The sequence below is a fragment of the Pleurodeles waltl genome, chromosome 1_1 (assembly GCF_031143425.1).
Source record: "Pleurodeles waltl isolate 20211129_DDA chromosome 1_1, aPleWal1.hap1.20221129, whole genome shotgun sequence".
NCBI lineage: Eukaryota > Metazoa > Chordata > Amphibia > Caudata > Salamandridae > Pleurodeles > Pleurodeles waltl.
Genome location: NC_090436.1, coordinates 868078201 through 868091675, shown reverse-complemented (window position 1 = coordinate 868091675; position 13475 = coordinate 868078201). Strand labels below are relative to the sequence as shown.

Below are 13475 nucleotides of genomic sequence, written 5' to 3'. Positions count from 1 at the left end.
TCCGCTACGGACTAGACCTGAGGCATGGGGTCTCCTGGCAGAGAGCCCAGGATCCCACGACCCCACATGCCCTGGTTGTTGCAATACCATATGGCAGTGGTGTAGTCTGAGAATTTGAACTCGCCTCCCCTTGATGAACATTAAGAAGGCTTTCAAAACCAAGCGAATGGCCTGCAACTCCAGCAGGATAATGCGAAAGTGACCTTCCACTGGAGACCAGGCTTCTCTGATCTTCACCTCTCTCAGATCCCTTGGCAACCCATAAATGACACACATGTCACCAATGTTAGCTCTGGGTGGGGTAGAAAGAGGCATCTGCTGCTGGTCTAACTGAGGTCAAGCTTGATCTTGTGCATCCTCCTGTGAAACCTGGATGTAATCCAACAGGGTCCCCTGGAGCTGGGCCCACTGAGACTACAGATCCCTCTGCAGAGCACACGTGTGATCTGCCATGGTCAACGAGCAGGAGGACAATAAGCCAAGAACTCTTCGAGCCACCCTCACTGAGACTCGGGACCGAGGCTGGAACACTGGGATCATAGCCCAATGTCCTGGATTGTTGACAATGACAGGGCACTGTACCCAGGATGGCTCAGATAAAAGTGAGCCTCTGCGAAGGAGGCAAGTGTGATTTTGACACATTGATTGTGAACCTCAAATATGTAAGATGGTTCACAACTGAGTGTAGTGTGCCTATCTTCAACAGCCTGTTGTCGAGCTAGAGGGGTAGACTGGTACCCCAAACGTTATGCTGTGACCACTTCCATCCCCTATGTGAAAACCTGAGGGGCACTGGTGAGGCTGAAAGGGAGCAATGCAAACTGATAATGCTTGTGACCCACCCCAAAGTGCAGGTAGTGCCTGTGGGTGTGCAGGACAAAGATATGGAAGTAGGTGTTGTGAAGGTCCAACACTACCATTCAGTCTCCTTGATTAATGGCAGATAGAACCTGGGCTAGCAAGAGCATCTTGAATATGTCCTTCCACAGAAAGAAATAGTGAGCCCGAGGATCTGAATTATGCAAACACTGTTGATTGTATTCTACATATGGATGAACACATTTGAAAATGCATGTTGATTACTGATGGTCATTTCTTCATTTAGTATGCAGTCAGGAGGTTATAATCATGAAAGTGGCATTATGCTTTGAAATTGTATTTTTTATGCCACACTATGATCAGATATGAACGGATTTTTTCATATTTGAGTAAAATAGTTTTATGCGGGTGATTCTGATCGATCATGATTTTTTTTATTTTTTTAAGATTGTTTAAAATCATTCAACCTTATCCGTGCCTGGCAGCAGATTTATCTTGAATGAACAGTCTTAGCTACCTTATTCAAAATGATTTTTCCAGACTTGTATATGTGGCAAGAGGATTCCTTGCTGAAGTTCATTTTCCAAGAGCAGTAATATCCAGTCATGAACATATGAAATCTATGTGTAAACCAATATTTTCCGTATCAATTATTTTTTTGGGATAATCTGTTCCATCAGGCAACCCAACGTCTTATATTTTTTGAGGTTGCTACCTAATTTTGTCCTGATGAAGATCTCGCTGGAAATCATTTGTTTAAGGGGTTGAAACATCAACACAATTATATGTTGACTTTGTTGTAAACATTGGTCCACAAACCTGTACTCCTGCATTGAGTCTGTCTTTTGTACAGTGAAAGATCATTGAATCACATATGTAGATTGTCTTAGGCACCAGTGCACTTACTGTTCACTGCTGTCAGCAACCACATTCACAGCGCTATAATTTTGGAACACCTATTTATTTTTGTATATTGACCGACTTTAACAGTAATGAAAGATTATGTTGCTTACCTTGTAAACATCTATTCACTACATGCATTGCTGTAGATTCACATGCTCTGCCTACTCTTGCCATCTACTACTGGACTCAGACTGTTGTAACTTTTTTTGTTTTTGTTTTAAAGAGTCTTTGGAGTCACAGGGTATCTGTGGCGCCTCATCTGGTCGTGAACGCGCATGGGTACAGACTTTATTGTTAGACTGTTTTCCGCAAAGTGGGTGAGAGTAGGTATGGGATAGTGAGTACAACAGGACAGTGGCTATGCAAATAGTCTAAGTAATTCTGGAGGTTGAAGATATCTGTACCAAACACTAGCCTCCGGGGAGGAGTGTGAGCACATTTGAATCTACAGCACCACATGCAACAAACAGATGCTTACAGGGTAATAATATAACCCATTCATAGCATGTGTAGTTGTAGATACACATAATTTATATAAACTGCAAAAAAAAAAAAAAAAGTACTCCCCTAAGTGGTGGTTAGCCAGTGGATGGTGCAGAGGTCTGAAACAGAGTTCTGAGAAAAGTTTGACCAACTCTATCTTGTTGTCCTGCAACAATATCCACACAATAATGCTTTGTGAAAGTGTTTCTGAAAGTGTAGTAATACGATGCAAAATTTAAACAAATGTAAAAAAAAAAGTACTGTAATTACCTGATACTTTATTAGGTCTGCTTGTAGACCCTTCACTTTTGATCTTTCTTGTTCTAATGCTACATGCAGACCAGTCACCTTGGAGAGAACAGAAAAACAAAACTAATTATGCATTGCATCACTTAAAGCATGGCAGTTTCTACAGCATGGTCAATTAGATGGTCGCATAAACAGCAAGAACCGTGATCCATTAAATAAATATTTTAAAAATCCTTACTATTTTGCCAGTGACAATACACTCATGAAAGTACAGACATGAAGATATTTTTCCTTGGGTTGTATGCCCCAGTCACGTTTTTGGCCCTGCGTGAATGTGTCGAACAAAGCCCCCTGGCACTGATGACTTAGGAAACATCATATAGGTGTAAAGAAATTAATTAATCCCACCACATGCCATATTTCAAACGGGCTTTGACCAAAACCAGCATTCATGAAGGACATTTCAGACCTCATAAATATTTAATCTACGAAACAACATTGAACCCCCACCTCACAAGTCCAGTGGGACTATTTTGAAATTATGTCAATTAGCTCCCTTGACAGTCTCACTGAGCTGCACCATTGTTCAAGGAGACAATCCTATCCTTATTCAACAATTCACCACCAGAAGCACACATCTTTAACCCTTTTGGCTCACTACCTTCCCAGTGTGTGCATCGGCCATTGGCCAACACGGGGGTGGATTGAGAGTTGGGGGGGATGGGGGTTCTGTAAATAAAGGCCCCTTTGACGCGCTGCACCAGAGGGATTACTTTCTTACTTTTTAAGCTCAGGCAACTAGGAAAGTTCTTCCTGAGCAGTCTGAGTGTTTTTTTTTTTTTTTAAACTGTAATTACGATTGGCGTGCACAGCGCGCTGACATCATTAAAAGAAAAGTGAAACTAAAACAAGCCAATGGGTTCATTTAACTTTCACTGAATCAGTGTTCGGGGACGTCTCTAAGCCCTCCCAAGCACTGATTCTCTTGGGGGAGGTTTCATGGGACAGGGGAAAATCTCCCCTTTCCAATGGTATCTCTACCCAGTGGATCACTGCTAGGGGATCGCCACTTGAGAGCAATCCCCAAGCAGGGATCAACCCACTAGGCACCAAGGAGGAGGCAGCAGCCCCTTAAGCAAGGGTTTGTGCTCCCCCAATATATTTACATACAACACTCTTTCTGTGCCCCTCTGGGGGGTTGATGGGGTTACTTACCCTAGATCTGCCCCCCCCCCACCCCCCCTCCGGTCCTAAAGCCCATCAGACACCAGGGAACAGCATTTCTTTTAAAAAAAATATATATATAGGGGTGGGACTGCCCCACTATGGGCATGGGCATACCAGCACCCCTTTTAAATGGACCAGCAGTGTTTCTGCCCCCCTAGGGAGGCAAATGTGGGTAATTATCCAAAGCCCACTAGACTCCATGGAAGCATTTAAAAAAAAAAATAATAATACTGGGGTGGGGTTTGCCTACCTCAGGCAGGGCCATGCCCCCACTCCATGCGAGCCATGCAAGTCACCCTATCCCGGATTCTCCTAGGTATCTAGTTTTCAAAAAATTTACAGGTTTGCTAGGTTTCCTTAGGTGCTGGATAAGCTAGAGTACAAATCGTAGCTACCCGCTTTGCAGAAAACTGGTCAGTTCTGAGTGGAAAAATGGGATGTATCCAACTTGAGTTTTGGGCCATTTCCTGTCGCAGACACTCGGCCTATCCGCCCAAGTGAGGTACCATTTTTATCAGGAGACATTTGGGAGCACAGAATAGTGGGATATTTGTTCTTACCAATTGGACTTCACTGCACTTTAGCCTTCCAAAGGTAAGCTTGTGTGTAAGGAAGATGGCGTTTTGAAAAAATGCTCTATAAATCATATGCTAGTACGGGTAACCACAAATTTAGAGATGTACAAATAGCCACTAATCTTAAACTCCATATCTGGTGCTCATTTTAGAAATACATAGATTTCCTTGAAACACATTTTTCACTCTGCATATTTCATCATATGGTCTACACTTGGTACACAATGAAAAACCATTGCCCAGTGTAGCTCAGTTGTTGGCTCTGGGCACCTTGGGATCGTGGAAAACTTACAAACCCTATTGTTTTGTTTTTTTATTCGCTCCGCTTGTTCCTGAAAGGTGGGAAGATGGTGACTTTAGCACAGCAAACTTCGCTGATGCCATTTATTTTTAATAGACACTTTTATCCTGAGCACTTTTTCCCCATTTTAACTAAAACAAATCCAAATGTAGCTACATTTTGCCTATTTTCTCTACCTCCTCTAGGGGAATCCACAAACCATGGGTACCTTCAGAATGTTGGTAAAAAAAAAAAAAGGACAGAAATTTGGCTTATGCAGCTTATGTAGCTCTAAACATTGGGCAGACTGTCCCTAAAAACAATAAAATTCAAACATGAACATGTGCTTAAGTTAAATTCTTGTTAAAAATATTTTTTAACATTAAGGCTTGAATTTGTAAAAAAGAAAAGAGTCAAATAGACTCTGACAGGTGGTAAGATTCACTTCACAACTACATTTTTGATTTCCTTCTGTATGTAGAATCAAACTTATCCTTTAAACAGCACAACAGCAAAATACTTTAAATGCCTACTTATAGCTGATGATACCCTGCTCTATCATCTTTTGGTCCACCATCCATGCCATGAACTCCATCGTGAAACCACTCAAAGCTATTTTCCACACAGTGGTCAGCCTGATCATGGGCCATAGAAAGTATGATCACTCCAGCCCTATGTTAAATTTGCTGTGCCTACCCTATCAAGATTCCCTGAATTAAAGAACTTGAATGGCAAAAAGCCAGTAACAGTTATGACCTATGAGTAACGTATTAAGGTAAAAAGACACAGTGGAACATACGCAAGCGGACTCTGTACAGGGAGTGCAGAATTATTAGGCAAGTTGTATTTTTGAGGATTAATTTTATTATTGAACAACAACCATGTTCTCAATGAACCCAAAAAACTCATTAATATTAAAGCTGAATATTTTTGGAAGTAGTTTTTAGTTTGTTTTTAGTTTTAGCTATGTTAGGGGGATATCTGTGTGTGCAGGTGACTATTACTGTGCATAATTATTAGGCAACTTAACAAAAAACAAATATATACCCATTTCAATTATTTTTTATTACCAGTGAAACCAATATAACATCTCAACATTCACAAATATACATTTCTGACATTCAAAAACAAAACAAAAACAAATCAGTGACCAATATAGCCACCTTTCTTTGCAAGGACACTCAAAAGCCTGCCATCCATGGATTCTGTCAGTGTTTTGATCTGTTCACCATCAACATTGCGTGCAGCAGCAACCACAGCCTCCCAGACACTGTTCAGAGAGGTGTACTATTTTCCCTCCTTGTAAATCTCACATTTGATGATGGACCACAGGTTCTCAATGGGGTTCAGATCAGGTGAACAAGGAGGCCATGTCATTAGATCTCCTTCTTTTATACCCTTTCTTGCCAGCCACGCTGTGGAGTACTTGGACGCGTGTGATGGAGCATTGTCCTGCATGAAAATCATGTTTTTCTTGAAGGATGCAGACTTCTTCCTGTACCACTGCTTGAAGAAGGTGTCTTCCAGGAACTGGCAGTAGGACTGGGAGTTGAGCTTGACCCCATCCTCAACCCGAAAAGGCCCCACAAGCTCATCTTTGATGATACCAGCCCAAACCAGTACTCCACCTCCACCTTGCTGGCGTCTGAGTCGGACTGGAGCTCTCTGCCCTTTACCAATCCAGCCACGGGCCCATCCATCTGGCCCATCAAGACTCACTCTCATTTCATCAGTCCATAAAACCTTAGAAAAATCAGTCTTGAGATATTTCTTGGCCCAGTCTTGACGTTTCAGCTTGTGTGTCTTGTTCAGTGGTGGTCGTCTTTCAGCCTTTATTACCTTGGCCATGTCTCTGAGTATTGCACACCTTGTGCTTTTGGGCACTCCAGTGATGTTGCAGCTCTGAAATATGGCCAAACTGGTGGCAAGTGGCATCGTGGCAGCTGCACGCTTGACTTTTCTCAGTTCATGGGCAGTTATTTTGCGCCTTGGTTTTTCCACACGCTTCTTGCGACCCTGTTGACTATTTTGAATGAAACGCTTGATTGTTCGATGATCACGCTTCAGAAGCTTTGCAATTTTAAGAGTGCTGCATCCCTCTGCAAGATATCTCACTATTTTTGACTTTTCTGAGCCTGTCAAGTCCTTCTTTTGACCCATTTTGCCAAAGGAAAGGAAGTTGCCTAATAATTATGCACACCTGATATAGGGTGTTGATGTCATTAGACCACACCCCTTCTCATTACAGAGATGCACATCACCTAATATGCTTAATTGGTAGTAGGCTTTCGAGCCTATACAGCTTGGAGTAAGACAACATGCATAAAGAGGATGATGTGGTCAAAATACTCATTTGCCTAATAATTCTGCACTCCCTGTATATACTATACCAAAATGAGATGTAGTGTTTACAGAGTCCAGGGGTTCACCAGAGGCTTAACGGAGGCTAAAGCAGATAATAATAATGCTCTCTTTTGTGGTAGTGTGGTCGAGCAGTTAGGCTTGTCAGAGGGTAGTGCAAAACATTTGTTGTACACACACAGTCAATACTTGAGGCACACACTCAATGACTAACTCCAAGCAAATGTATATATATTGGAAACATTTATTTTGTTACTTTAATTCTAGAACCAAAAGGATCTTTATGCAGGTAAGTACATTTGCAAGTAATTACATATGTATCAATAGCACTTTGTGTAGATTTGGCAAAGAAAACGGTTTACAGGCAAGTAACACTTTTCACTTTAAGGAGTTGACTGAAATTTTCAACACAGTCTTGGGGGGCATGGCAAATTGTTAGCGCAGTTTTGAGGTAAGTTCTTGACTTACAGTTCCAGGAGTTAGGATGCCCACTGGTCAAGGTTCAAGACGATCCAAACATACACCACCAGCAACACTGGGCTGGCTGGGTGCAGAGATCAAAGTTGGTGTCAGATTTAAAATGGGACCTAAGGAGTCTGGGGGCACTCCAAAACAGATCTGCTAGCAAGCAAGTACCCGCAACATCGGAGGCAGACCTGGGTGGGTTTAGGTGAGCAACAAGCGGACCACAGGTGAGCACCAAACACACAACCTCAGTGGCACAGTGGCGGCCGGGTGCAAACACAGCGTCGGGCTCCCAATACTTTTCAATAAGGGGATCCCAGGGGTCACAAACATGCTGCAGGCTGGGTCCAGGAAACCACAGGCTGGACAAGGAGGAGGGCCGTCTGCTGAATGTTGCTGGGCCAGTGGTCGGATTCCCCAAGATGCAGGGGTACCTTTAGGTGCTGGGAATCTTCTTCGGGTTCTCTTGCCGTCAGGGGGCCCTCCAGATTCAGGCTGCAGGCGTTGTCATGTTGGGCAGGAGGGGGAACCAAGAGTGGTCAGCCTTACACTAACGGGTTGGTTAAAATACAGGGGGCATCTCTAAGATGACCTCTGGGTGCATTGTACAATAAATCCAAACTGGCATCAATGTGGGTTTACTGTGCTGAAAAGTTTGATACTAATCTTCCCAGCCTTCAGTGAAGCAATCATGGAGCTGTGGAGTCCGTCATCATAAACTTCCAGCCCATGTACTTAATATGGCCACACTGCACTTACAATGTCGAAGAGTAGACGTAGACACTGCAGGGGCATATTGCTCATGCAGCTATGCCCTCACCTGTGATATAGTGCACCTTGCCTTAGGGCTGTAAGGGCTGCTAGAGGGGTGGCTTACCTATGCTACAGAAAGTGGTTGGTTGGCATGGCACCCTGAGAGGGATGCCATTTCGACTTTACCTTTTTCTCTCCACCATCACACACAAGCTACAATGGTAATGTGCATGTCTTTGGTGAGGGGTCCCTTGGGGTGGCACAATAACTGCTGCAGCCCTTAGGGACCCTCCCTGGTCACACAGCCTTTGGTACCGCCAGTAACTTTTACAAGGGTCTTATCTGTGTGCCAGGGTGTGCCAATTGTGAGAACAATGGTACAGTTTTAGGGAAAGGACACTGGTGCTGGGGCCTGGTTGGCAGGATCCCAGCACACTCTCATTCAAGTAAGCATGAATATCAGGCAAAAGGTGTGTGGTGGGGTGGGGGTGTAACCATGCCTTCTATGTTGATTTCTATCCTGATCTGACCAATTTTGGACAGGTGTAACCAACATATATTGAGAGTTGAGACAAATGCACTACTTAATCAAATACTTGCTAAAAGTGTCTCAAACATTAACAGTTAAATCAGAAATGTTGTACATTAGGACTTTTTTCCCAGTATGTAGGATAAAATATGGGCTGGGCAGAATTGCAAAAGCCAATGTGGTTAAATAAACCAATAGCATGCAAGCAAGAACGGCAAGGACATAAATACAATGCATTGCAAATTCTAGCTGCATAATGGGCAAATAGCTCCTGACTCGAGAAACATACACAACATAGACTTATTTACTCCATTAGGTCATTCTCTTTGAATTGTTAGCCTCAATTTCACACTGAATAAGGGTTAATTAAAGCTCAATATGCATTGGAGAGACAGGTGTCAATGGGAATAAGTACAAGACTGAGTTAAGCAAGTGTTTCACGGCATCCATGGACAAAAGACAACCAATATTGATACACTTTAACAGTGGTCAGAGTTATGACTGGAGAGATCGAGATTTGTAAAACAAAGTGAAATACTTACGAGTATGTGATATACTTGGCAAACAAGGGAGATACAGACAAAGCGATCAGGGTGATAAATATCAGTTATAATTAGGATTTCAGAGATCACCGGTCAGTATCCATGGAGAAGGTATTGAGAGAAAAAGAACGCACTATCTCACTCCCACAGTGCTATGGGGCTGTAATATCATCCTTGCCCTGAATATCACAGAACAGAGAGAGGATGAAACGGTGCACTATATGTCATCTTTCAAGACAGGCATCTAAGACTGGGTTATGGACTATACCCACTTATTCAAATCTGTTAGGCAACAGTGTCAGAATGTTCAGTCAACAACGTGTGCAGGCCTCGAAAATTATAAAATTTTACCACACCTGCGGGTCTAATGAGGAATATTCTTCTCGACATAACTGTAATGTGCTTTTCTCATAAACCTTTTTCAAACTGTGTGATCCTAAGCAAATATTTTATTTCACTGAGACACTTTTTTCTTCATTATCACTTAAGGAAGCAACTTTAACTATGTGAGTTCAGTATGTCTGCTGTATACACAACTCTTTAGTTTGATCTAATACACTAAACTTTAGCTCCAGGCATAATAAAAATCTAGCCCACATATTAGGGTACACATGACATGACTTTTCTCTTAGTTCACTAATAGCATTGTCACCAAAGTGGGTAGAGGAATGTTTCTCCAATCAAATTTTAAAAAACATAATTTTTACTAAATATGTTACTAAGACGATGTGGTAGTGTACTGTCATTTAAAGACAGACATTCATTGAAATAGCTACAAAGGTTCCCACTGACGCGGTTTTACTGGTAAAAATTGACAGCATACAAACAGTAATGTGTGGAAATTGGGTTTCAGCACATATTTATTATTTACACATCACCAAGTAAAGTATTCTGATTTGTTCTGACCCTATTGAAATCCTTGGTTCAATCCCACTTGACTTTTCAACTACTAAAATGTATTCTGAAATAATGGTACAGTTCATTTACAAGCTACAGAAATGTGTGCCCACAACGATTGTCAAGACACTTCACTTTACAAAATCCTCCAACTTTGCTTTCATTCAAAGAAAAGTAGCCACCAATCTCCAGGATAAAATAAGAAGCAATTTGCAATAAAATGTAAGCTGACATTTGACCTCTGACTTTGAACGCAAAGCAAATGCTAGAAGATGAAAACAAGATTTAAATGTATATTTATTTCTCATTCGCTTTTTGAATGAACTTACTGAATTTGCCAGGTTGAGGTTGTTAATGCCTGTAGTGCTAAACGTGCTGGCAGTTGTAGAAGGCTGGCTCAGTTTATGGTGTGGCACCCTATACTGAGTCCAGGCAACCTTTAGTGATAGTGAATGGGTGTCCAACTAGCAAAAGCTCTCTATGGGTAGCTGAGGCGAGCAGCTGAATCTTATCCAGGAGGAATGTAAAACACTTGCAACACCACAGTAGTCAGACAGTATCGCACTTACAAGAAAGAAACACCCACGTGTTGCAAAAATATAGGATTCTTTATTACAGCACCACTACTAGACTAGCATTGGTATATCTCCCTTTGGAGATATCTACACACAATATATACACAAAATAACCAGCAGATATAGCATAAACTGTACAGGGCCGTACAGGTGGGCCAAACCATATACTAAGTGAAATGCAAAATAGTGAACCCAACCATGGTGAGAATGGTAGTTAGCTAGGAGCTGGGGAAAGATGAAAACACCAGACTTAAGTACAGCAAGTGTTCCCAGCGACCAGGCGCAGAGGGGTTGCCTACCCAGTTATGCCATAGGCTAACATACGGAGGTAGTGGTTGGAGTTCGTGTGTTTCATGACCCTTCTCAGCAGCTACTGAGGAAACCAGCAGACAAGTGGATGGGTAGAGATTGCCCCCAACCCCAAGATACCCAGAAGAGAGGAGTATCTACACCAGGGACCCGGATGCAGAGTGTGGAAGGGACTCTCACTGAAGTCAATGGAAGCCTCGGATTGTCCAGCTGCTGTTGCGACCCATGGACCTGGGCGGTGGAATCTCTGGATGGATTCCTGACGTGGAGGACCTGAAAAGGAAGGGGACAAAGTCTAGCACCCCTGGAGGTGCCCCGGTGATGCTGGTGGCAATGCCCACCCTCCTACAGGTGAAGTTTCTGCAAGTCGGTGGCAGAAGAAAGCCAGCTGCAGGGTCCAGGAGCAGCAGAAGATCCCAGGAGTCATCTACAAGCTATCCCTCGACGATCGCATGATTGCAGGAGGGTCAGTGACCAGCGAGGGCATGAACATGCACTGGCAAATGCAGGCAGGAGCTGTAGATGTATTTGCAAAGTTTTGGGGACCGGCAAGTTCCAGGAGACTCTACCCTTGAGGGGGAGTCAGGGCTGACACTCAGCACTCAGGAAGGACTGAAGAAGTCATTGAAGCCCCCACGACTGCCCCACAGGCAATGGACACAGGGCGTCACAAAGAGTCCTCAACAGCACAACAAAACAGAAGTCCCACACAGCAGGAGTTGCAGGACAAAGGTTGATCTTCGAGTTGCAGAGCGCTGGAGGCCTGGGCTTCTTGGTGCCGGAAGAGTCAACAAGCCTTGGCAAAGGCAACAGTTGGGGTGCATAGAGGTTCCAGTCCAGTGGCAGGTATAGGGGCCCACAGTCTCCCAAGATGCTCAGAACACAAGCAGGACCAAGAGGAGGCCACAGATCCACCAAATGTGATGCAGAGCCTTTCGATGTACGTGGGACAGCAGACTCCACCAGCTGATCAACGTTGTTTTGAAGTGCCTGTGGAAGCAGGGTAGTGACTCCTTTACTCCAAGAGAGATTCCTTTGTGCTTCCAGATGCAAACACAGTCCTTGTGACCCAGGTGGATGCACAGCCTTGGATGGTGCAGAATTCTTGCAGGATCTAGAGAAACAATGTTACAATTGCAGCCTTCCCACCAGAAGCAGACTTGTTTAGGTTCAAAATCGGACCAGCAGCGGTTCCAGAGGCCAGGAGCAGAAAATGTCTTGCAGCGAGTTCCTTATAGAGTCTTGCTTGACATATCTGAGGACCCACCCTTGGGGGAGTCCTTAACCCCTTCGCTGCCAGGTCTTTTCCCCGTAAGGTGCCAGACCTTTTTTCGGCTATTTGGGGCAGTTTGCAGTTAGGCTCTCATAACTTTGTCCACATAAGATACCCACACCACATTTACGCCCTTTTTTCCAAACATCCTAGGGATTCTAGAGGTACCCAGAGTTTGTGGGTTCCCTTGAAGACCAAGAAATTAGCCAAAACACAGCGAAAATTTCACTTTTTTTTTTTTTTTATATGGGAAAAAAGGCTGCAGAATAAGGCTTGTGTTTTTTCCCCTGAAAATAGCATCAACAAGGTGTTTGCGGTGCTTAAACCACCAGCTTCCCAGCTGTCAGGAACAGACAGACTTGAATCAGAAAACTTCATTTTTTAAAACAATTTTGCCATTTTACTGGGGCATACCCCATTTTTACTTTTTTAGTGCTTTTAGCCTCCTTCCAGTTAGTGACTGAAACGGGTATGAAACCAATGCTGGATCCAGGAAAGCTAAACACTTCTGAAAAGCAGACAAAATTCTGAATTCCACAAGGGGTCATTTGTGTAGACCATACAAGGTTTCCCTGCAGAAATAACAGCTAAAATAAAAACATAGTGAAATTGAGGTGAACAAACCCAGCCATATCTCTCTATGTTTTACTCTAACTTTTTCCTGCAATGTCAGATTTTTGAAAACAGTTAAGTCTGCTGGACTCTTCTGGTTATTGGAATATATATAGGGCTTGTAGGTTCAGCACGAACCGTAGGTACCCCGAGCCAATAAATGAGCTGCACCTTGCAATGGATTTTCATTCTATACCAGGTATACAGCAATTCATTTGGTGAAATATAAAGAGTGAAAAATAGGTATCAAGAAAACCTTTGTATTTCCAAAATGGGCACAAGATAAGGTGTTAAGAAGCAGTGGTTATTTGCACATCTCTGAATTCTGGGGTCCCCATACTAGCATGTGAATTACAGGGCATTTCTCAAACAGACGTCTCTTTTACAGTGTGTCTTGCAAGGAAAGAATGTAGAGAAAGACAACTGGTAATAACACTTTTTCTGTTATTCTGTGTTCCCCCAAGTCTCCCAATAAAAATGGTACCTACGTTGCGTGGGTAGGCCCAAGCCAGCGACAGGAAACGCAACATGGAGACGTCACATTTTTACATTGGAAAATGATGTGTTTTTTGGAAAGTGCCTAGCTGTGGATTTTTATCTCTAGCTCAGCAGGCACCTAGTAA

General features: G+C 43.1%; 1 protein-coding gene across 5 annotated transcripts in view; it reads right to left on the bottom strand.

Moving 5' to 3' along the window:
• The window catches only part of GKAP1 (G kinase anchoring protein 1), an 814129-nt gene that overhangs the window by 93147 nt on the left and 707507 nt on the right, over window positions 1–13475 (bottom strand). For all 5 annotated transcript variants that reach the window (XM_069229880.1, XM_069229873.1, XM_069229909.1 and 2 more), the window contains exon 11: window positions 2476–2553. In XM_069229880.1, the coding sequence (XP_069085981.1) occupies window positions 2476–2553 (78 nt within the window). The remainder of the gene's footprint in view (window positions 1–2475; window positions 2554–13475) is intronic.